This window comes from Dipteris shenzhenensis, chromosome 14 (assembly GCF_047967505.1).
Source record: "Dipteris shenzhenensis isolate YYH24624 ecotype China chromosome 14, Dip_SZ_1.0, whole genome shotgun sequence".
Taxonomy (NCBI): Eukaryota; Viridiplantae; Streptophyta; class Polypodiopsida; order Gleicheniales; family Dipteridaceae; genus Dipteris; species Dipteris shenzhenensis.
Window position 1 is genome coordinate 14,273,227 of NC_141609.1, and position 16,156 is coordinate 14,289,382.

The following is a 16,156-nucleotide window of genomic DNA, read 5'->3' on the forward strand; positions in this document are numbered from 1 at the left end:
CAAAAGGAATCCCACTGATGGGACCACAAAACCACATGACATTTAATACCAACCTATAACAACACGTCACACATATTGGGTAATACAATGAACTATTTAATAATAGATCCCTTCAGCACCACAAACTACATTGCCAATAACCACAACAATGAAACATCAATGTGCTTAAACATTCGAAATCTAATGCATGACACAAAGTTTAGGAGCAAATGAAAAGCAAAATTAAATTCCAACTTGCAAATGCAATACTATGTTCCAACCAATAACCATACCCAACATCGACTCTTGCGGCACAAAGAACACCGCAAATACCTTTCGCAAAAAAATCTTCACATTTGCAATAATCTTTCACGTTAAAACCTCACACTTTTGCAACCAAATTTGCAAATATATTACCAACTTAAAACCAACAAACATATAAACTTCAAAAATTACACCACAATGAATGGCTAACCAGACCCTTCACCAAAAAACATTCAAACCAAATTAGCATTGGCAGTAAACACCATGTAAAGAACCACAGAAGTTCTAAATGTCAAAAAGCCCATAGTCTGAGGCTTTCAATGTCAAAAAGCCCACTGAAGTCACAGGCGTCTTAGAATGTCAAAAAGCCCATTGAAGTCATAGGCATCTTAGAATGTCAAAAAAGCCCATTGAAGTTGTCAATGTCAAAAAGCCCATTGAGGCTGTCAATGTCAAGAAGCCCACAGCATTCCCTCTATGCTCGCACATTACATCTCCTTCCCTCAAGGGCCTGAAACAACTTTACCTTCATTAGTGCTGCCTGGTGCATGAACTCAGGTCCAGCCCCAACACACTCAAGGACACATAGTGCTTGCAAGGCAAATACACCATTTTTTGGGCTTCTCTCTTCTAAAAGCCTTCACAATTGTATTGGGACATTTCCAAAATGGAAACAAAATAGTTCAGCCCAAGTTCTCGACATCCATCAGTGTTGACATAGAACACATGCGATTCATTGCACAAAACTATGGCCTCTCGAAGAGTATGCTCTCATGGAAATCCTTAGTTAGCTTGGATCTCCATTTCATGGCCTTGCCATCTCTAAACCTAGGTCGAACACCACTCTGAAGCCTAGGTGTGGCTGACTGCATGTTGGCAGATGTCGAGCCCCCAATGCCCACTGTCATAACAAAACCACTTGCTTGTAGCATCTGCACCTCTTCTTGTTGCAAGCATGTAGGCCAAACTCCAGGTGCAAGACTTGGCACTCCCATGATTGTCTTTTCATCAACATTCTAGGAGTGAGTATTAGAAATATTGCAAAACCAAATAAATCCCTCCATTGTGCCTCCAGGATATCTGCGTCACCCCCAAAAGCATGGTATCTGTTAGGTTCAGTTCTTCAAATCGCCACATAATTTTCGGCACCTTTCTCTCCTCCACCATGACCTCATTGGGCCCTTCATTGTGGCTAGATTGATTGCGTTGCCTGCTTGTTGTAACCGTGACATATTCTGGTCTATGACTATCCTCATCCAATAGTTCACCGGGATTTGCAGTCACTGGGCTTTTTTTCTGGACACTACACTAATAGTCACTCATTTGCTGCATACTATCTTCAGCCACACCCATCTCGTGCATAGAAGCATTTGCCATATCAACCATTTGCTTTCCAGATGATGAACTAGCACCTCTATAAAAGCGCTCAGCCATATCAACCATGTCAGGGCCATAACCAGAGCTGACCCCCTTTAGATATGCACTATATTTTACACTTTGAAGAACGGCCAATCTGCACCACTGGCCTTAAACAGAGAGATACATTCTTTGCGCCCCACACTCGCCCCCATGCTTGCATTCTTGGACTTAGAGAGGTTTGTGATAGGAATAAAGATACTTGAATCATCTTGTGAAACAAACCAAGAGCCCCAGTGAGATGCTCTAGTGTCCCACAAAGCAAACCACATCTCCAATCGAGGAATCTCACCCTAAACAGCATAACCTGCATGCCATGTGTGTGATGCACTATGCTCTGTTCCCAGTGGAAAACACAACTTCTCTCCCTATTTGGATCCTTTTTCTTTACTCCACCAAAGTACACATTTCATATTGCAAGCCAATTTGCATTTGCCTCATCTGCCATAAAGCTTCTAAACTCAAGTTGAACTCAAGTTTCACAAACCCCTTGTTCTCAACAACATCATTTAGCATTTTCCAAAAGTCAGCCTGGGCAAATCTATCCTCAACCCTGAACTCACATGTTGCAATGGTCAAGAGCTCGCACACAAAAGGATCATACACATGTGCTGACATTGTTGGCCAGCCTGGAACTCTGTGAACATGATCAAAATGCACCCACATTTTCTCAAAGTTCCCCCCTGGTCTCATTCTGTTGACAAGGTCAACACCACTTCCTGGACCCTTGGTGGACATTTTAAACACATGGGGTTGGTGTTGTGCACCCAATTGATCTAGAAACAAAACACTGTGTATGAAAGGATATCTGCACTTCTTGAGTTCCAAGATGGCCTCAAGTCCTTTAGATGTTAAACACTGTGCCTTTTTAGCATGTCCTAAGCACTTCTCAATCCGCTTATCACTAGACAAAAGAGTGGCATACTCTAGCAACTTGACGAACTCGTCCTCCCCAATCTCTGTATTCTCTTCGATTGAATCACCCATAAGCATATCCAAAATCATGTCCCTCCCCACACTTGTCTCCAACTGCTTTGGTGTTGTAAAAGGTTTCATCTTCGCTCTTAATACCAACCTTTCCTCGATGCTATCAACATTTGCCCTACTGGTGCCCTCTTTGTAAGGATGAGGGTGATTTCCTAGATGTATTGCACATCTGGTGGTGTTCTCGTGATCTTTTGGAATGTAGTAGTAAATAACTGCTGGATAGGTGGAAACACATTTTGGAGTTTGAGCACAATGGTGAAAAGACAGATTTCCATCCTCTGCTCTAATCAATCCCACATTAAAAATACGTTTCATTCTCCCGTTCCATTGGCTCTCATTTTGAAGATGCATTCTAGAGAAGTACAAACATTCAAGATTAATGCATCGAAGGTGCCCTCCACATCTATTGAAACACACTGTCCCATCAAAATAATCACTATTGCACATCACATAGTCAATCCATGGATGGCAGTTATGCTTTCATTCCAGCCCATGCATGGAACTCTTCTTTCCACAGGGAGGAAGCTCAAAAGCAACATATCCATCATAGATCTTTGGCAACTCTTCAACTTGCATGATATTTGCAACATTATGCAGAGCAGTATGCAAACTAGTGCTTAAAGGAAGCCCACGAATAAACTCAAGAACACTATTGCAAGACTTAATATTCTTATTGTCGTCCTCGTCTACATCTATATGCACTTTGGAGACAGATTCATCTTTCAAAACTTCGTAGCTCTTGTTGAATTTGGGATCCAAATGGTAGCCGTTCTCTCCATTGTGCAATAGAACTGGTTTGAGCTTTATACCTTCAACATCCAGTCCCAATGGCTTTAGAGTCACAGGAAAATCTTGCAAGTCAAAGGATTCGCACAAGGTGTCAAGAGAAATCTCTGTCGTGTCCTCCTTGAAAACCAAGATCATCTTTTGTTGAACTTCAAGGTTGAAAATGGTAATCTTCCTACTCATGTTGTCAGCTAAAGTGAATGTAGCAGAAGCATCTAGAGCTGGAGGAGCAAAGAACGCAGTAGAAGTAGAGGAGCAGCTAGAGTGATCGTTGCAAGAAGGAGCTAGAGGAGCAGAGAACGCAGTAGAAGTGGAACACAAGAACAATAGAAGGGGGGGAGGAGCGCAATGTGTTGCAAGAATAAAAATGTTCTACATTTGGGAGGGCAACCACAGGACCATTGCATGGCAAGTGGCAATCAAAGAGAGGTTTTCACAGACGCGTGAGAAACATTACAGAGTCCTCTGCACAGTCATTGATCCTACACACATCAGTGAGATTGCTTTGTTATCCACCTTGCAGAGGATGAACTTGTAAGAATTTCTTCTATTTTCTTTAGACATAACCTACCACGTAGGCTGCCCAGCAAGCTCTACCCTTTTTTTTGCCTCTTCCTGAGGCATTTCAGCCCCAGGCATCATCTCAGACAGTGGCTAAAATCACCCTGGCTAAGGTCCAAAAAATGCCCACAAAGAGGTTGAGTTGATGCCAGTGTAATTTCAACCCCTAGCTGAGCTCTTGCTCTTAGCTAAAATGCCTCAGACAAAGGCAAAAAAATGCCCCAAGAGAGGGCGCGTCGATGCGCCCTCTTTGGGGGCATTTTTTTTACCCCTACTTGAGGCATTTTAGCCAAGGATAAGAGCTCAGCTAGTGGCTGAAATCACACTGGCTGAGGCATTTTAGCCAAGGGCTCGACGCGCCCTCTCGAGGGGGCTTTATTTTGCCTCAGCTAGGGTGATTTCAACACTTGGCTGAGCTCTTGCCCTTGGCTGAAATGCCTCAGCCAGGTGATTTCAACCCCTACCTGTGAGCTGAAGCTTGGTGCTGAAATGCCTCAAGAAGAGGCAAAAAACATGCACCTAGAGAGGGTGGGTCGATGCACCCTCTCTGGGGACATTTTTTTTGCCTCTGCCTGAGGCATTTCAACCCCAGGAAAGAGCTCAGCCAAGGGATGAAATCACCCTGGCTGAGGCAAAAAAAAGGCCCCCAGGGAGGGCACATCAATGTGCCCTCCCTGGGGGCCTTTTTTTTGCCTCAGCCAGGGTGATTTCAGCCACTGGCTGAGCTCTTGCCCTTGGCTAAAATGCCTCAGGCAGAGGCAAAAAAAATGCCCCTAGAGAGGGCGCATTGCCGCCCTCCGTGGGGGCTTTTTTTTGCCTCTACCTGAGGCATTTCAGCCCCAGGCTTTAGCTCAGCCAGGGGCTAAAATCACCGTGGCTGAGGCAAAAAAAAGGCCCCAAGAGAGGGCGAGCTCAACTAGGGGCTGAAATCACCCTAGTTGAGGCCAAAAAAGGCCCCGAGAGAGGGCACGCGCCTTGTCTAGGGCCTTTTTTTTGCCTCAGCTAGTGTGATTTTAGCCCCAGGCAAGAGCTCAGTAAGAGGCTGAAATGCCCCATGTCTGGAGCAAAACCATGCTCCAGAGAGGGCACGTCAATGCGCCCTCTCTAGAGCATGGTTATGCTCTAAACATGGGGCATTTCAGCCCCTCGTTGAGCTCTAGGAAGGCTCCATTGTGCCATATCTTGAGCTATGGGAAAGATGAACTGAGAAACGAGAACTAGGAAAGAAAAGAGAGCTCAGGAAAGAAACGAGAGAAGGGATGAAGCCTACCTTCATGTCGCTCTGGTATAACTCTTGGGCATGGAAGAATACATCTTCGCAACAACATAGTGGAAGCAGCAACAGAGAGGAAACTTGTGGAGGAGGTTGTGGAAAAGGGCAAATGAGAAAGGATGGAGAATAAGTAGTGGAGAGATTAGGGTTTCCAGGGTTAGGGCCCCTCAACCTATGCATGTGCTATTTGGGGAGTCTCACAATGCCGCCGGCTTGGAAATTCTATTCATCACAATATAGCCGTCAAAGAATCAACATTTGAGGGAAATCTTTGCGACAGCGGATTTGCAAAATTTATTGTTTGATTTGAAATCCAAATTTGAAATTATAAAGTTATTTTTTATAAAGTTCATACTAATAAATTTTATAGCCTTTAGACCTATTTATCATATTAAACTTATTGAACTTATTCATCTCATTTGATTGATTAGCAAGTATCTTATTTAACTAGTAAACTTATTTAATATGTTTTATTATTAACATATTTATTATCGTTTATTGAAGTTATAAATTAAAGCTTATTAGCTTTTAAATTATTAACTTATTAGCTTTTACCTTGACTTTTAGCTTTTTTACCTTAATTGCTTATAACTTATTAGTTATTAACTTATTTATTAGCTTTTAAAATATTATTTTTTTACTTGTTTGCTTTTAACTTATTAGCTTTTAAATTATTAACTTATTAGCTTTTGAATTATTTACTTATTAGCTTTTAAATTATTAACTTAGTAGCTTTTAACTTATTGACTTATGAGCTTTTAAATTATTAACTTGTTAGTTATTAAATTATTAACTCATTATTTTATTGGCCTCTTTATCTCATTGGTTTATAACTTATAAGATCTTTGGTTTTTAACTTATAACATGCACGTTGGAATATACCTCCCTCTAGAGACGTGGTTGTCAGGCCGTTTTTATGGAATGGTGGGTTAAGTATTCGTGGCCATTATCCTCATTAACATCATTCTATGGAGTTGGTGAGTTATGGGCAGTTGTGTGTCATGAGAGCTACTTTTGGCCAATTGCTTTTCATGAGAGCTATCTATGGCTAGCTTCACTTCCTTCTACCAGCTTTGCTTTACTAAATTTAGTCAAAACTGTTCCTTTTAGTAGAAAGAGTATTTGATGGTTGATTGCTTTTATTGTATACCTCTTCTTTGAACATTCACAGCATGAATACACATGCATTGGTTGCTACCTCTTTGAGAGATGAGCTGGTGAATTGCAAAAAAATTTGTTCAGTCAATCGTGAAGAGTACTTGAAGGATTTGCCAGATAGAGTTAGGAGGATCATTGCCAGCATTAGGCGCAAATACACAAAGGGGAGTGAGCCATGGTATCCTCTTACAAGGAGATACCTTGGCAAGTTGGTCTATAATGTATGTTCTGTTAGATATCAATGCTCCACTCTCGTATAACTACGCAGTAACCAGCTAACTCTACTTGTAAGCCACTCATATGAGGAGAAGGCATTTGAGTAGCTCGGTTATCCAGTAGGTCTTGGTTTGGACACCAGATGGGGGCCATGTGTGGCCTGATGGCTAGATGGAGTTGGCACAGTGCCAACTAGGCTACATGCAAGTGTGGGAAGGCATCCCATGACTGACCGTAGTGAGGGTAGATAGAGCATTTCCTAGGGCAGCCCACTCTCGGGTTGCAGGGCTCGTTTGGAGTCCCAGATGATCCCAGATGGCTGTGGGCCGCTGAACGGGGACCGTAGGTTAGTTGCTCTATTTTATGCCACAGTTCTATCGTGTGGTTTGTGGCCTATTTCGGGACGACCCCTAGTCGACCGTTTTGGGCAGACTGGGTCGGTCACCCAATTGAGCCTAATCGACTACGACTGGTGGCTATATAAGAGCAAGCCAGTGAAGCCCATTTCATCACTGGCTACAGCAACCCTGATTCCTTAGCATCCAGCCTCCGTCTTCTACTGTTTCTAGCTTGCCATCGAAGCTTCTTTCACAGGAGCGCATGGCTGGGAGGCAGCGCTATCTATTGTATCACTTCTACAGTAATCAAATTTTTGATTCTCTATACTATCTGGTTTTCTCTCTTGCACACGAGATCCTGTTATCTGTTGAGCACAGACGTATTGTTTTCTTACATGGTATCAGAGCTTGGACTCTAGTAAGAAGATTTGGTAGTGTGTTTCTATTTGCGAGCAGATTGTGAGAGATGGCCCAGCCCGCAAGACTGCGAATCCCACCGTTCGGCGAAAGCGGAAAGTTGGACGGCTCTAACTATCCACTCTGGAAGTTCAAGATGAAGACCATCCTAAGCGCATACGAGCTTTGGGATACTGCTACTGGGGTGGATATGAGGCTGGTTGCGAGACCGGATCCAGCCAATGCAAGACAACAGATAGTACCAATTGCGGATGAGATTCTCACGTGGACAAGGAGAAATGCAAATGCGCTGTGTTCTATTATCTACTGTGTAAGTGATTCTGTCATGGCATGAATTCAACATGTCACCACAACAGAGGAGGCATGGACTCTGAGTTTGAAGCGATAGAGAAGTTCATCACCAGGGTGAAGAATCTGCGCGATCAAATGACTACGATTGGCATCACCATCACCAGCAAGAATCTAGCACGAAGGTGCATACGGGTTCTCCCAACAAGGAATGACGGTCTTGTTATGGCACAGAATATGCAGAACAGAAATCCGTCCCTCAGCTTTGAGGATTTCAGCGCAATGCTTGTGGAGGAGGAGATGCGTCAAAAGACGAGGACTAGAGAAGATTCGGCTTTCTCGACTAGATCAAAGAAAGGTAAGGGTAAGGACTCTAGTAACCCATCTTCTTCTGGTGGTAAAAAGAGAAAGAAGAAGATCAAGTGCTTCTATTGCAACAAGGCAGGGCACAAGTAGAATGAGTGCCGGAAGAAGATTGCAGATGAGAAGAACGGAGTAAAGAAAGAGTCCAGTAACAGTGCGCAGGCAGTACCAGTAGAGCTGTTCATAGCAATTGAGGAGATTTGCACGGAGGCAGTTCAAATACATGCAGATGAACTCGTGCCACATGACCAGTTGGAAGGATTGGTATACCTCTCTACAGCCGGTAGGGAATGACATTCTGGTAGCAGTTGGCAATGATGCAAAATGTCTAGCAAAAGGAAAAGGTATGATTGCTCTCAAGTCAGATGGAGTTGTAAAACAGTTGTCCGATGTTCTTTATGTGCCAGATATCAAGAGGAACTTGTCCGTTTCTGCGATCACGGATCGGGACCTCAAAGTTCAATTCGATAAGAATGGTGCACAGATTCTGGATCTTCAAGGGAAGGTCATTGGTAAAGGTACACGGCTCAACATCTATGAACTCTCAGCTTTCAGTGCTCGAGCCGATGTGAAGAACACTAAGCTGTGGCATGAGAGGTTTGGTCATCTAAACCTTAGTTCTTTGAAGGAGATGCATAAAAGTGGAATGATTGCAGACCTACCAGAAATTTCAGATATGCCCGATGTATGTGAAGCTTGAATGATGGGCAAGCAGCATCGGCAACCCTTTCCTAAAGAGGCCAGTAGGGCAAAGGCTCCTCTAGAGCTCGTTCACACGGACCTCTGCAGAAAGATGGAGATGGAAGCTTTGGGTGGTTCCTACTACTTCATGACGCTGATCGACGACTACAGTAGAAGGATATGGATATACTTCCTGAAGACTAAAGACGAGGCTTTTAGTAAGTTCAAGGAATGGCATGTAATGGTCGAGAAAGAATCGGGAAGGTAAAGAAATTGAGATCAGATAGAGGTGGAGAGTTCACATCAACTGAATTCGAAAGTTACTGCAAAAGTCACGAGATCGAGGCAGAAACCCCCACCACATACATCACAGCAAAATGGAGTAGCAGAATGCAAGATGTGCGTCATCTGTGAAATGGGTTGGAGTATGATGAAAGGGAAAGATTTGCCAAAGACTATCTTGGCTGAAGCATGTAACACTATAGTTTGCATTTTGAATCGTAGCTACACAAAGGCTTTGAACAGGATGACTCCACTGCAGGCCTTTTCTAGTAAGAAACCTTCAGCTGCACATTTCAGAGTTTTTGGATGTGGCTGTTTTGTGATGCCTGATGCTAACAGGACCAAATGGGAACCGAAGAGCCGGAAGTTTATTTTCTTGGGCCACAGTGAAGAGGCGAAGGGTTACCATCTCTATAACCCTGTTACCAAGAAGGTAATAGTAAGTCGCGATGTGGTCTTCTCAGAACAGCCGCATCAATTGGAGGAGGATGCTTCCTTCCCAGACAACTAGGACCAGGATATCCATCCAGTACCACCACCAACAGCAGACCGAACTCCCCCAACGGTGCTTGGGAGGATTCAAGATAAAGAAGATGAAGAAGAGCTTGCAAAACCACAAGGGCAACGGCCATTACCGAAGTGGGTAAAGTAGCTTTTAGACGGTAGAGAACCTCCAGCCATTGAGGAGGAACCATTCGAACGACGCCGGTCCAAGAGATTAGAGGAGCAAAGAAGGGCGCAACAACACTTGGTCAACTACACGTTGATGACAGAGGTGATCCGTGCTGATGAACCCAAGTGTCTTGAAGAGGCACAGGGTGATGATAGGTGGATGGAGGCTATGCAGTCGGAGTATGGCTTCATAAGGAAGAACAACACTTGGGACCTTGTGGATCGTCCACCAAAACACAAGGTGATCGGCACCAAGTGGGTGTACAAGACCAAGTACAAGTCTGACGGCACGTTGGATAAGTACAAGGCTCAGCTCGTGGCAAAAGGATTCGCACAGGTACATGGTTTTGATTATCAGGATACTTTTGCTCCCACAGCTCGACTAACCACAATTTGCAGTGTTTTGGCTTTAGCAGCCCAGGGAAGTTGGCCCGTGCTTCAAATGGATGTAAAATCCGCCTTTCTAAATGGAGATCTCAAGGAGGAGGTATACGTGGAACAACCACCAGGTTTTGTGATCCCCGGTTCAGAAGGTAAAGTCTGTAAACTGAAGAAGGCACTTTACGGGCTGAAACAGGCCCCACAAGTGTGGTACCAGCGGATTGATGCCTACTTTCTGTAAAACGGGTTTAGGAGGAGCCCATCTGATGCAAATTTGTATATCTTCAGAGAAGGAGGCAGGTGTATGATCGTGGTCCTTTATGTGGATGACCTTGTCATAACAGGGAACCATGAAGAGAAGATCTCGCAGACAAAGCATTTGCTAGGAAGAGAGTTTGAAATGACATGGACTGATGCATTTCTATTTGGGGATTGAAGTTTGGCAAGAACCGAAACAGATCTTCATTTCATAGCTGAAGTATGCTAGAGAGATACTGAAGGCATTTGGCATGGCTGAGTGCAAGACAGTTGGTACCCCTATGGAGGTTGACGTGAAGCTCTCAAATGAGGATTCATCACCACTGGTGGACGAAGCGAAGTACAGAAGGCTTGTGGGCAGTTTGATTTACTTGTGCAACACACGGTCGGACATCAGTTTTGCGATTGGTGTACTAAGCAGGTTTTCCAATAAGACCCGAGAGAACCATTGGAGGGTAGGGATGCGGGTGCTGAAATACATCAAAGGCACACTTGATTATGGCATCACCTATACCAAGGGCAACATCTTGATCGGATTCTGTGACTCGGATTGGGCAAGAGATGTGGACAGCAGGAGATCAGTGACACGTTACTGTTTCACACTTGGATCTGGAGCTGTGTCATGGGTCAGCAAGAAGCAACCCGCAGTTGCTCTTTCTTCTATCGAGGCTGAGTACAAATCAGCTTGCTTTGCTTCTTGCGAGGCAGTGTGGTTGAGGAGGATTTTGGGAGACATGGGTGCAATGCAGAACAAGCCTACGCCGTTATCATGTGACAATTAGAGTTGCATGGCGATTGCAAAGAACCTTGTGTTCCACGCTCGCACAAAACACATTGAGATTCAATATCACTTTGTACGCGAGCTCATCATGGATGGAGAGGTTGACTTGGTGTACTGTCCGACTACAGAGAATGTTGCGGACATCTTCACGAAGGCTCTTGGAAGAGACTTGCTGGAGAGGCATCTTCATCGACTTGGCATTGGGCCGAAAAAGTAAGTTCACTTGCGGGTGGACATTGAGGGGGGGTGTTAGATATCAATGCTCCACTCTCGTGTAACTATGCAGGAACCAGCTAACTCTACTTGTAAGCCCCCCATATGAGGAGAAGGCATTTGAGTAGCTCGGTTATCCGATAGGTCCTGGTTTGGACACCAGATGGGGGCCATGTGTGGCCTGATGGCTGGACGGAGTTAGCACATTGCCAACTAGGCTACATGCAAGTGCGGGAAGGCATCCCATGACTGACTGCACTGAGGGTACATAGAGCATTTCCCGGGGCAGCCCACTCTCGGGTTGTAGGGCCCGTTTGGAGCCCCATATGATCCCGGATGGCTGTGGGCTGAACGGAGACCGTAGGTTAGTTGCTCTATTTTACGCCATGGTTCTATCGTGTGGTCGGTGGCCTATTTCGCGACCCCCAGTCGACCGTTTTGGGTGGACTGGGTCGGTCACCCAATTGAGCCTAACTGACTACGATTGGTGGCTATATAAGAGCAAGCCCGTGAAGCCCATTTCATCACTGGCTATAGCAACCCTGATTCCTTAGCACCCAGCCTCCGTCTTCTTTTGTTTCCAGCTTGCCATTGAAGCTTCTTTCACAGGAGCGCACGGTTGGGAGGCAGCGCCATCTATTGTATCAGTTCTACAGTCATCAAATTTTTGATTCTCCATATTATCTGGTTTTCTCTCTTGCGTACGAGATCGTGTTATCTGTTGAGCACAGACATTGTATTTTTTTCTTACATGTTCTTCTCTTTTATTATTTAGCAATTAAGAAAGAAGCTAGAGAAAGCCAAACATTCTATGTTAGAAGAGGAGCTTGGGAGAGTGGAAGAGCTTGCCACTCGATACGGTGAACGTATTGGGAAGGTGCATCATCTCTAATACATTAAAAATAAATGATTATGTTTTTGTTGCACTAGTGCAAGGTTTATAATTCTTATGTTTTTGTATTCGTTTACATGTCAGACTTTAAGATTAAGATGGTTACAAAGTTAATATTTCATTGGGTCTTTAATATTCACATTTTTCGACGGTTGTTTAAAAGATTCTTTGAATTGTTTGCATGTCTTAGATTCTCAATATACTTGATCCGAGACTTGGGGATGAGTGGATGGAAAAAGTAATGTCATTAAGATGGGACACCGAAAGTTTTGCCACCATCGAGAAGTTGAACCTTGTTGCACTTCATGAGGCTCCAATCCAGACAAAAGTCGTTGTATGGTCTACTTCGTGGAGACAATTTATACAGAGTGTGAGTACTTTGCTTGTTTACTTGACTTTGTGATTCTATTTTTTATCATACCATCTAGGTAATTATCAATTGTGTTGGCTTAAATGGTTGAAACACGAAGGCACTCTCGAAAAGATATACCAAAGGGGCTTTTGTATTCTACAGGACTTTGATGACATTCCAGGCGTTGCGGCTCTTCCTGTTGATTATACATTGCATGAGTTTTATGAGGAGGTAAAACTCGATGCTAGGAAGGACATGCTTGATCTAGAGTGCAGGGTTGATAGAAACCACAAGAGTGAGGACGCTCTATTGCTGCAAAACTTGATTGGCTACACATGGCTGTGCAACGGCTTGTGTTTAGGTACTTGGCTACAACCTCTTTCATTTGGAATGATTTAAGTTAAAGTTTAATGTTGGAAAGTTTGAAGCTTGTGTATTGAGTTGAACCTCCTTGATTTGGAATGGATTTGCCCAACGTATGTATGGACATAGCAATGATTTGTTTTTTTGAAAATCTTTTTTTGTCAAGGTTCTTTTCGTTGATGAGAGAAAAGGGCCATCTATCTAGTATACCACTTCTTGCTCGCCAGTGGTTGGCATTGAACAAAGAGGACAATTGCATGTATCCGCCTCCCATGCATCACCTCACCAAATGGGAGTTGGATACATGTCCTTGGTGGATAGATATGGAGGACTCTTTTGTCATGGAGAGGGAGGAGGGGTTACATGTGGTCTTCGAGGCTGAAGAAGATGCGAAGACCCCAAGTGAGAGAAGGAATCGAGAGGAGAGTCTTGCTTCTCCGTCTATCACAGTATCCCCATATGCAGGTAATCTATTTTACTTCTTTATTTGGGTTCCATTTAGTGGTTGCTCTTCTCAAAAGCGTCGACTACTCACAGGAGCTAGAATGCAGGAGGAGATAGAGGATTCGGCTTCTAGCGAGTGAGAGGTGGGGGAGTCCACTTTTAGGAGAGGTGAATAACTTTTCAGTTTGCATTTTTATGATTGGATATATGTTCATATGATTTAAGTGGAAAAGTATAAAGTTACATTTTACTAAGTTGAAAAAAGTTCAAGTGAGGTTTTTAGATTGCATCTTATAGTTTGTGTTCTGTTGAAGTGTATGCTTGTGATAATTGAGGGGTGCGTGTTTAAAATATGAGTATGCTTCTCAAATTTGTATACAGATCGTGCAGCAGTCAGAGCCAGAGTTGTTTAAAAAAAACAACTTAGATTTGTTTACTTGGCTGACCATGCATGTCATGGTGCACCCCTTGTTGGGGACCATCGATGCATAGCGGTGGTGGTAGATTACATTGCCATTGGCCACGATTTTGTAGCTAGTTTGCGAAGCCCATCCTTTGTGGACATACATGCACATATGTCTTCACGTAAACCGAGAGGATGATCTTATGTGCGGAAGGGAAGATCCGTTGGGCTACTGATTTGATTTTCTTGGATCTGCCCTTTAGTGGGGTCCATGTCATGCCCCCCTTGCGTCCACTTTGGGATACTTTGCTGGAGGACCACGTATGTGGCACAGCCCCATTGCTAAAGGCATGCCTTAGCACAGGACGACGTGCTTGTGCATCCCTAGATGTGGATGATAGACTAATGCGATCGTACGTTATTCCTTTACTTAGCGCTAGCAAATAGGGTAGGGAGGACACCACAGCATAGGGTGATGATGAGGTGGACACCAATGCTGGTCTTAACCCTTTTGATGACTAGTGAGCACCTTCTATCACACTGGAAGGTGTTTCATTTATTTATGGACATTGTTTTTTGGGGTTGCTTTGAGGCTTCATTTCATATTGGAACTTGACCATTTTGTGTTCTTCTAAAATTTGATTATGAGTGCGTGAAACATAGAACATGCATGACTATTTATTCTTTTAAATATACCATTTGTTTGTCTAATTTTATATCTGAGTGTGGATGTTTTTTTAATGTTGTCTTGGCAAAGTTTGTTACTAGTTTACGCAGAGGCGAGTGCAAGGGCTATGGTTAATGATCCACCTTGCGAGGAGACTCAACGAAAGCATTTGCTAAGGAGAAACATCTTTATAGATGATGAGTGTGACTCTGAGTGAATATTGACCAGGGATCACATTTGCGATTGGTGCAGGAAAATGTTTTATTGATGAACATGGATCCCTTTTGTGGGCCAATTTGTTGCTTGCTTTTTCCCTCTATGAGGACAATGTAATGATCTATTTGATTTAGTTTGAGCAATCAATCATGTTTCATTATGCAATAATCTTAAAGTCACGTGTTGTGTATAAGATGATGTGTTTGTTTGCTTCTAGTGTCATTATTGGCCATCATGAGTGTGATTGTTTTTTTCAAATAAACTATCTTGCAAAACATGGGTAAGGCATTGCCTTTACTTTTTAGCTGAAATGAAATGAATCATGGCATAGGAGCTTCAAGTCATATGGCTAATCAGGAAAACATGTTTGATTATCCATAAACCCTAAACATTAAGAATATTATATGATTGTCTTCATGTAAATGACTACTTATTTTAGAGGGATTCGCTCGAAATTTGCTTTGCTCGAAAAACTTCTCTCGGAGTCTAGGAATCCTCGAAATCTTGCCACGTAGCCACCATTGACAAGAATCTCGCATTCATAGGCCATAAACTGCTCCAATTTAGCCATAGAAGGAACACGATTGGGAAAGAACAAGTAAACATTGCCGTTCGAAAGTCTTTTGAGTTTTGGCATGATATATTCCCTTTGCAGACCGCCGAATGTTTCCAACCCGTTTCATACCACTCTTTGCGAGGAACTTCTTGAGCATGTCTTGATATTTTTGCATGCAAGTGTTTCAGAGCATCCTCTACCCCGGGGTGGTGACTCTATAAACATGTAAGGTAGCAGGTTAGGGGATTTTAAATCGGGGGACTTACGCGGACAGAAGAGGTTAAAAAAATATATCTAATGTAACTATGATATGTACATGTAAGGAGGGGACTTTTAAATTCAAAATTATAGCATGTATTACCAGGACATGCTGTATATCTAGAACCTAGGCATTCTAGCCCAAAACAACTTGTGCCAAGAGCAATTCTTTTGCTTAGCTTTATCATTGAACCAATCAAATCTCTACCATATAGACAAGCCTAAGCCTAAGGGGGCCCCCAAGTATTTGACTACCTCCGCTCAGTGAATCCATTACACGGGGAGATCATTTGCCTAGCCCGAGAGGGGATCTTGATTGACCCATAGCACAGATGTCTTAGACAAGCTGCATTTGGAGTCGGACGCTAGACAAAGCTTATGTGATTTCTCAAACAAGCTCCCCACATTGCCTTGATCATCTTCCGAAAAAGCAACAATATTCATGAGCTGTTAATAGATGTGAGCATATCGAGTTCCCCGAAGGCAAATGCAACCCTTGATGCCGGTGAGGCTCAAACTGGATGGAAAACCTGCTAAAACTATGTGCGCCCTCAAAAATTCAAGTGAATAAAATCTCTTTTTTTGCCCGGGGAAAAAAAAAAAGAAACTATGTGCGCGCAAAGGTTGGGCAAACCCTTTGGCGGTTAGGGATTTTCTTATTGTTTAAATTAAAGTTTAAGGATGAAATGAC

The 16,156-nt window shown here is 43.3% G+C and overlaps 1 protein-coding gene across 1 annotated transcript; it reads left to right on the forward strand.

Moving 5' to 3' along the window:
- Positions 1-3,799: 3,799 nt before the first annotated feature.
- LOC147894232 (uncharacterized) lies at positions 3,800-13,126 on the forward strand. Its single transcript, XM_087384698.1, has 7 exons — positions 3,800-3,966; positions 6,438-6,645; positions 10,892-10,914; positions 12,098-12,191; positions 12,397-12,576; positions 12,721-12,789; positions 13,088-13,126. The coding sequence occupies exons 1-7, from the start codon at positions 3,800-3,802 to the stop codon at positions 13,124-13,126; spliced, it is 780 nt and encodes a 259-aa protein (XP_087240824.1).
- Positions 13,127-16,156: the final 3,030 nt, after the last annotated feature.